General features: G+C 34.1%; 1 protein-coding gene and 1 long non-coding RNA gene across 2 annotated transcripts; one reads left to right on the top strand and one right to left on the bottom strand.

Annotated features, from left to right (window-relative positions):
- LOC110264500 lies at positions 3624–4274 on the bottom strand. Its single transcript, XR_002350677.1, has 2 exons — positions 3790–4274; positions 3624–3709 (listed from the first exon to the last, which is right to left on the bottom strand). It is a non-coding gene; the product is annotated as an uncharacterized LOC110264500 (long non-coding RNA).
- Positions 6093–6558, top strand: LOC110264499 (probable protein phosphatase 2C 25). The gene has a single exon (XM_021106675.1). It carries the CDS (start codon positions 6162–6164, stop codon positions 6525–6527), a length of 366 nt encoding a protein of 121 aa, XP_020962334.1. The 5' UTR covers positions 6093–6161; the 3' UTR covers positions 6528–6558.

Raw genomic sequence — 9491 nt, 5'->3', positions numbered from 1 at the left:
CGACACCAATTTTGTTTGTTTTTCCTCCAATTATTATTAACGAATTCACAGTCAGAAAATCAAAACCGACAATAACCTTTTTATTCAACAAATTTATTGCCATCCATTGATAAATCTACCGGTAAACTCGCCGCTAACGTCCAACGGTAAATCCGATGGTATTCAACATTTTTTTTGTAGTGTGTGGCTCGCCGACGCTCCTTCGCAGCATCTCCTTATTTGGTTAGTGAAGTTCTTCATCTTTATCAACATCAATGCACTCAAACATTGGCGAAGGTGAAAGGCAAGGATTTAGATTTTTTGTCTCTTACGTATTTGAACTGTGTTGCTATTATTAGTTGGATAATGATTCTGGTAGGTTGTGGTTCTGATACTTGCATTGTCCATTTTTTCATATTTTCTGTCAGTCGTTTTTTTGTCATTGTGTTCTATGGTTTAGAATTTTTATTTTGATAATTCTAATATTTTTTTTGTGGTAAAATTCTGTTTTGTGAAGATAAATGCATGTGTTAGTGTAGTTAATGGTTTATTATTATGACTGTGGATATTTTTTTTATTAATTTTTTAGTATATTCTAAAAACTTCTATTTCTACAATGATGAACTCTAGTTTATTTTGTTATGTTTTTTTAGATGAGTGAATGGCTGAGGCTCATTTTTCGTCATGGAGAAAAGTTTGAGATCCAAGTTTTTAATAGTAGTGTTGTGTATACATCCAGTCTCACATATGACTAACTTAGACTTGATGAAGATTATTTAGATATTTTTGCTATTACTGGTCATTACAAGGAGTTGGGTTATGATAAAGATGATGTCTGCTAGTATTTGGACCTTAAAGAAGAATTAGAGTATGGTTTGAGAAAGTTGAAGAAGAACTTGGATCTAAGAAATATGATTAGTCTCTGCCACAAAAATGCTAATATCATCCATATCTATTTTGAGCATGATTCCTCTATATCTTTGAATTTATAGATTATATGGAGTTTTCTGATGATGATGAAGGTGTTGATAGAAGAGGTGACAAGAATGGCAATATGTCAAGCTTAGAAATATAGGTTAAGAATACCAACACAATTTTAAGTCAATTGTGAGACCTTAATGAGCAAGAGATCCCAACACATGTTGAGCCAAATATGCAATCCAAGACGAAGACATGTAGACCTAAGCCCACCTCCTAGCCTGACATGCCTGCATCGAAGCCCACACTAAAACCCACAACAAAGCTCACTGTTAATTAGCATGTCTTTATCACAGCCCAATCTCATTGCTCCCAAACAAAATTCTACTATCACAAAGCCATTGTTTCAACTAAATCTGATTATACCCCACTCTTCTAGCTCAGAAAAAAAATTAACACAAAAATTGTTAAGAGAAATTTCATAAAAAAAAAAAACAATAAAAAATCTCGTGACTTCAAGTTTAACACTTCAGCAAAATCACCTAAAAATATTTGATAAGATCTCAGGGTAAGAAGGCACTTCCAAAACTAATCATTTGGGCTAATAAATGGTGATTCATCTGATTCATATAAATCTACATAAGATAACTGTATAAGCCACACTTGTAACACCTTCACTATTAGAATGTCACGCTTCCAGCTGCGTGACTCTGATAGGAAGAAGTATTACGACGACTTTATATACTTAATATTAAAATGGGAGCCTTTGACTCGACACCGTATCGTTGATTTCTTTGAAAAACAAAAATGAATACTTTATCTTAAAAAAAAAAAACAAACAGCCATAGATTCATATACAAGACTTCTTACATAATAGCTAATAATATAATATACATATAAAACACAACTCCTATCCCTCTTACAAAAATTGTAATAACAAAGACGTGGGAAGAAAAATAATCTAATCAATACAACGTCTTATAAACTAAAACACAGTATAGCCCTTTGTAATGCTCTTTCATCCGATTCCTGAAAAGGTAAAGCTGTAGGGGGTGAGAACCTAACCACACAGTCTCACCACGGAGTTTCAGAATTGTCATAAGAAGATATTTAATAAGAAAACTATTTTCAAGCCCAGTGATTATCATTGCCTTATGAATCTTTTAAAAACCAATAGCTAATCATTCAAAATCTTTTCAAAGAAACAATATTTAATCTTTCAGAAATCCAAAATCTTTCTTTTCTTATAAGAAAGTCTTAATCAGAAACCAACCACGCATTCAATCAACATATTTATTAATTCAGCACTAAAGCTCATTCTCAAAAGTAGTACACCAGGTCAAACACAGGCAAAACAGACAAAGAAAGCACAGGTTTAGGTAGCAGTTACAGCAAATAATTTAGGTAGCAGTTAAGAACAGTTTAACAATTAGGCAAACCAAAACAAATTCAAACCCAAGCAAAGCATACAAATGCATATGATGCATGCCTGTCCTATGTCTAATGAGCTCATCTGTCGGTTATCCAACCAACTCGACAAGTCCAAAAACCTTAGACTCTCCCTCGACGTGCATCCCCAAGAGTCTATGCATAGCTTTTTCTCAAATAATCAATATTGCTCAATGGGGGTTAACATTCCCGGGAATTTATAGTGCCCGGTCACCCTTACGTCGTAGGGTCAACAGAGTATCGAGTTTTTAACCTGGTACACATGGTAGCAAGCCACGGTACTTTACCCAGGGAACTCGTGTCTCAGATAATTCAAATTTATAAGCCATATGGATAATTCATTCAACATTAATCGACATCTAAGTCAATCTCAATATGATCATCATTCGTCAATCCATATCTCATTTCCAAATTTATTCGAAAATCATATTTCAAAGTCAATCCTCATCATCCTTCTTCCCATTCCGTTCATCAATAATCCCCATTCAAAACACAATTCTTTATTTGATAAATAAATCAATCTTAAAACATATAAAGTTTAAAACCAAATCTTTTCAGATAATACTTTAAGCGAAACTTCCAATTTTATAAAATTTCGGCAGCATCTCCTCTAAAATTCGGACACTGCCACCCTTTTCGGGTCCCATCCAAACATTTCTCAAACCTTTCCTCAACCATTTCCAAATCTCAATCATTTTCCAAAATTCAACTAGTTCCAATATCAAATTATTTTGAAATCGAACCAATTCCAATAATAAAACTCTTTTTAAAATCAAACCAGCTCAAATATTAAATTATTTATAAAATCAGACTAACTCAAAAATCAAACCGCTTTAAGAAACAATTTATTTTCATATCTCAAATTATTTTCAAAAATCGATTCATTTATATTACCAAATAAATTCCAAAACCAAGAAAATCCACTTTTTATAATAATCAAGTAAATAACATTTAAAACCGGTATTTTATCAACAACCATACACCACTCACGCAATAAAGCACCCAATAATCCAGTCTAACAAACCATCATATCCACAAGACAAATATAATCACAGAAGCATATCTTTTTGCATCAATATCTATTTATCACAACTCTGTAATGTAAAATAGATTTTAAAAAAAGCCCATACCTCAATTAGCTGAGTCCGTGTAACTTATCGTGATAATTCTCTTTTCTTTTAATTCATGGAGACAGTGACAACAATAATCCCCACGGAAACAGCAACAGTCCCGACGCCTCTTATAATAGTCGTGTCAATATAAATTGCAATTACAATGATGCAGCTACAGAAAAACAGAACGGTGGAGCCGCAAGAAGCAGAAATCAGACCAGGAAATCCGTTCTGGAGGCGGTAGCATTAATCTGAGTGATTAAGATAGCAGAGACACCAACAATAATCAGAACAGTGGAACAGGTTTCAAGAGAGCAAGAGACAGGGTTACCGGTGAATCTGGCTCGGTTCGGCAACAGCGTAGGCAAGACTTCCCCTCGGCGGTGAGACGCGGCGGTGGCTGCACAGCAACGAACGGCGGCGGAACACCTTCCTCTCTCACCTGCGAACTCTCTTTCTCTCACTTGTGAGCTCGACGGCAACGGCCATGGAAGCTTCTGCTCGGCGGGCTCGACGGCGACTGGTACAGTGGCGGCATCTCCCCTTTCTCCATGATGGGCTCTCTCGTTCCTCTCTCACTCTCCCCCAGCTGGCCCAATCGACAGTGACGGCGACGCAGGTTCAAAACAGCGACGCCTCTCCTTCTTCGACATGGTTGGACGGCGACGCGATACGGCGCGGTGAGCAGCGGCGAGGCAGCAGTGCGGTCTTCTCTCTCTTCTCCTTCCTCGGCTCTCCCTCTCTCTTCTCTGTGCGACCTGACGTCGCGGCGGCAGTGACGCCCGCTGGCGCCGCCCTCACTCTCCCCTCCCCTTCTCCCGTAGATCCCTCTCCTCTCTTCCTTTTCTGTTTGGCTGAAGCTCATGTGTTAGTGTGGGTGTTGTTTCTTTTTCTTTTGTTTACTAGAGGGGGAAAAGGTGGCTTAGGGTTTCATTAGGATAGAAAAAATGTGGTTTAATTAGAGTTAGGGTTTGTGTATGGAATTGGGAATTTTGGGTTTAATTTAAGTAAGATAATTTTTAATAAAATTGGAGCATAGAGTATTAATTTAAAAAACTAATTTAATCTCTAAAATTACTTTAAAATATTATTTGTGGTATAAAAATACTAATTGATTCTCAATAAATTACTCTAATTGAAAATACATGGTAATATAATTAATTTTTCTTTATCTTTAAACTTAAAGTATTAAATGATATAAATATAAATCATCTAAAATCAAATCATATAAAATTTTTATTATTTCATAACTACCAACTTTATAATTTAAATATAGAAAATAATTTAATAATTATAAAATTAGACAAAGTTCTAATTTAAATAGCCAAACCTCATTATTTTTGAATTTTTAGAACTTTAAATCATAAATAGGAAAATAATCCATAAGTATAGAGTTTGGATAAAAATCTTAATTTATTTCAAATTCAATTAATTGCCTTTAATTATTTTTAATAAAAATAATTTTAAAAATTAAAACTATAAATAAATATATAATTTGAGATTAGTTTAAAATAAGACTTTTCAAAAATCTTGGGTCTTACAACACCTATCACCTGAATTTTCAAAAAAAAATTCAACAATAAATCTGAAGCAGAGACATCTAATAAAAGAAAGAAAAAAATTGTCAATACTTTAGATAAAATAAAAGAAAAAGTTGGATATGAAAATGACTTAAAGCCCCTAACTAATGACTCAAACTTTGAGAAAGATAGAGGATATGAATATGATAAACTGAGTCTTGATAAATATTTTATTTTATTGTAATGAACACTCAAAAGTTAAGGCATACAAATATTATGTCTTTAGATTTTGTTAAAAGTATTTGTTAAAATTACGTATCTTAACTTCTTTTAATTTAATAAAGAGAAATACTAAAAGGTTAGTAGAATTTATTATTTTTAGTCAACAGTTAGTTAATAATATTTAAAATTATGGGCTAAAAATACGTTGTCATATTGCTAGAATAAGAGCTTGTTTGGATACCATTAAGTTGTTAAAAATATATTTTTAATAAAAAAGAATTTTTTTATTTTTTTTTATGTGTTTGATAAAATTTTAATAGTAAAAATAAAAGCATTGAAAAAATTAAAAAATATGTCGTATCCAAACAAAATTGGTAGATAAAAAAGTATTTTTACATAAAATACACTACAAGAAAAAAGGTCTATGGCCACGCTTTTTTCTTGCCACGCTTTAAAAGCGTGGCCAAAAGTGATCTATGGCCACACTTTTATGAGGGTGGCGATTGATTACAGATTTAGCCTCGTTTTTTTGTTACGCTTAAAAAGCGTGGTGAAAAGGGTCTATGGCCACGCTTTTATGAGAGTGGCAATTGATTCGAGATGTAGCCACGCTTTTTTTTGCCACGCTTAAAAAGCGTGGCTATAGAGAAAAACAGGCACGCTTTTAAAGCGTGGCGATAGAATTTTATTATACTGACGTCTTAAAAACGTGGCCGTTTCTTGTAATTTTTTTGGCACGCTTCAAAAGCTTGGCCAAAAGGTTTCCAAAAAAAAATTATTTTGTGTGTATGAGTGAGAACGGACTAACAAAACCCTTGTTCCCCCATTCCCCTAACCCTAATTCACGCAGCAGTAGCGCCTCGCTCTCTCCCTCGTTTTCTTCGTTCGAGCACTCCTCCTCCATCCTTCTAACGCAGACACTCAGGACGGCAGCAGCGGTGGTGAGTTCGTCGTCCCTCTCATGGCGCCTTCGCGAGTCCTAGCTACGGTGTTGCCTTGCTCTTCTCCCGCTTCTTCTTATTCTCCTTCTTCGCCGTTGCATCTTCGTCTTCCCAAGCCGCCTATTCCCGCTTCGCTTTCCGGTGTTGCTGCTGTTTCAGCTTCCGCTACGTCACCAAACGGCACCGTTTTGAAGAGGAAGAGGCCTGCTAGGCTTGATATACCTGTTAGCTCATTGGCCTTTGGGATTCCGCCCACACCCTCTGCTGCGGCGCCGCGTGATGTTGTGGAGGAGGAGCGTGATGCCTTCTCAGTTTATTGCAAGAGAGGGAGGAGGGAGTACATGGAAGATCGCTACTCTACTGCTGGTAACCTACGCGGACAATAAAAACTGGTAACAAAATTTTACTTTTTCTTTTTAATTTATTTCTGGAATTTTTTAATTTTTTTCTTTTTAATTTTCTAAAGCTAATTAGTTTTTGACGTAATTTAGATTATAGATTACGTTATATGTTGGGTTGAGGATATTTATACTTTGTTGTAGTGAATATAACCTATAGCTTGTGTTCTCAAGTTACATATGGATTTGACTCTTGTATAATGGGACAAGTTCGTTACATAGTTCCAAGGCTTATTATCGGATAACTTAGACATCTTAGCTGATGCATTATGAGTACTACTACTATTGTGCATTCCAGACTATGCGATTGTTTCCTTTTCTCATTTTTCTTTCTTGCTCATTTGTGTTGGGGTTATATAGTATTTATCCAGGTACTATGTAGCTACAGTACCCTACCACTGTATACAATTGTTACACAGGTGTGTTTGCATAGCTATTAAAAGTGCAAGCTGAGTTGTTCAAATTTGATTTTGGTTTGGCTTTTCATAAATTTTCTGTTATTTTCACATTGTAGATGGAAACCCATTTTAAGGCAGCAATATTTCGTGAGCATGTGCAAGTGAGGCTTACTGGTTGGGCACAAGAGGCAAAGAAGAAAAAAGGGGTAAAAGCTGATAGCTAGCCTGGTGAAGGAAGTTCTCAAGCTGTTGCAGGAATTCAGCTTGGGTTAGTTTTCCAGAAGAGAGCATCCGCTGCAGAAGACGGTGCTTCTGTACCCAAAGTCGAGGGTTCAGCTGAGTAGCCTAAATAGGGGAGTTGTGCTCAAATCATCTTATTTTGTATAGTTATAAAACACACTATATTATTAGTATTTTATTTGCTAGCATTGTGCGACATTGTAGGATGTGGTTGGCTTAGGGTGTAGGCATAATATTCTCCAGCGTCTTTGTTCTCGGTGTGTGACTTTGAGTAAATGGAACTATGGAACCCATTGAACTTTTCCAAAACTCTTTTTCCAGAGAACTGATTTTTTGAATCCAAACAAATAAAGGTTTTATCATAATTAGTGATATTGTGATTATAATTTGCAAAAAATAAAGAGAAGATAATTTTAGTGAATATACAAATTCTTGTAATAAAAATTGTATACTATATTTATAGGTTGGTAATAAAAAAGGACTAAAAATTTATAGTGCAGCGATGTAGGTAAAGTTAAAATAATAATTTTTTTTTAATTTAATTAGGCTATCGCCACGCTTTAAAAGCGTGGCCGTATCTCGTTGTTGCCACGCTTTAAAAGCGCGGCCGTATCTCGCTATTGCCACGCTTTAAAAGCGTGTCCATATCTCTCTCTATTGGTATGCTTCAAAAGAGTGGCCATATCTCACATATGGCCACGCTTTGAAAGCATGGCTGTATCTCACATATGGCCACGCTTTAAAAGCGTGGCCTTATCTCCCACATACGACCACGTTTTTAAATGTGGCAATCTATAAAAAGCGTGGCAGAAAAATAGTGTGGCGATAGGTCACTAAAAGCGTGGCGATAGAGCAACCACCACGCTTACAGACGCTACCCTTTTAAAAGCGTGGCGGTAGCTCAAAAAGCGTGACGAAAAAAGCTATTGCCACGCTTTTTTCAGCTTTTCGTCACGCTTTTAAAGCGTGGCAATAGAGCTATTTTCTTGTAGTGATATCTAAACATAAAGTTTTAAAGTTTTTTTTTAAAGAACATTTGAAAAAAAAATTCGTAAAAACTCATTAAAACAAATCCTAAAAAAATTGGGTTGATAACTAAAAATATGAACTAAAAATAATAAATTTTGTTTGTACTTATGCTTTTCTCTTTAATAAATACTTTAAAATTTAAAATTTAATGTTTCAATACAAGCTTTGTATATTTAAGACATATGCATTAGCAAGTCGCAAAGTAATTTTTATATTGGCCAAGCTTTGGTGTAATACACAATTACACACACATGAAGACAGGAAAGTGTAATATACTTATATTGGCAATTTGAGGAGAGAAATAAATCCGACACACCGATTTTTGAATTTGATATAGGAGATACAGAAATTAAATTCTCTAATTCCTGTTTTAAAAATTTTGAAATATAGAAATCAGATCTTGTAATTTTGATTTTTTAATAATTTTAAATAATAATAATAATAATAAACGGAAGAATTTTAAATGTTTTTGTAGTACTAATTTTTTAATAACTTTAATCGTTAATTTTAATTATAATAATTAAAATTAACCGTTAAAATTATTAGAATAACAATGTTTTAAAAATATTTAAAAAATTTTCCTTTAACTTTATTATTACTTTACTAGCAACAGAGTCAGCCTATTGATTATGCTCCAACGTTGGATTCCTCTATCATGAAAAATTGAAAACCCTAATTGTGATTGGCAACTAGTATTATACTGTCAAAGTAAAAAATTAAGACTAGTATAAGAGTAACATGAAAGGGATCTTATTAGCAGTTTTAACAAATATTGACATGAGTTGCCCTTTATATATAGTTTGAATCTTCCACCGCCAAAATAAAAGTATCCTTCCATTGTGCTTATATAGGTAAGCACATACGTAGTTGTGATTTTTAATTAATATGCTTCCCAACTGGTATACTAGTTATTGTATTTGCATTCATTGATTCAGCAATCAATATAAATATGCATATTCCTTTGTTAAAAGGGATAACATTATTCCTAGACGCATAAAATTTTCTTTATTTTTATATTTTAAAAATTTTCAACTTATAACGTTATATTCAATTATTCATAATAACATTATTTAAAGTGGAGGACTTTAAGATTTAATGTGCCGTGAGAAAATTAAATTTTCATGTTAGTGTGCCGTGGCCGTGAGAAAATTAAACTTGAGCTTCAAGTTGTGAACATCACATGATGTCTCCTATGCGTTTAGCATGGGGATAAATTTCTATAGTTTTTTTTTTGAAAACCGATCACTCTCAAAAGTATATTCCACAACCACAAGACTCATTTGAC

The sequence above is a fragment of the Arachis ipaensis genome, chromosome B07 (genome assembly GCF_000816755.2).
Source record: "Arachis ipaensis cultivar K30076 chromosome B07, Araip1.1, whole genome shotgun sequence".
In the NCBI taxonomy this organism is placed as follows: Eukaryota; Viridiplantae; Streptophyta; class Magnoliopsida; order Fabales; family Fabaceae; genus Arachis; species Arachis ipaensis.
Note: the sequence above shows the minus strand (reverse complement) of the source record. Positions and strands in the feature narration are given on the sequence as shown.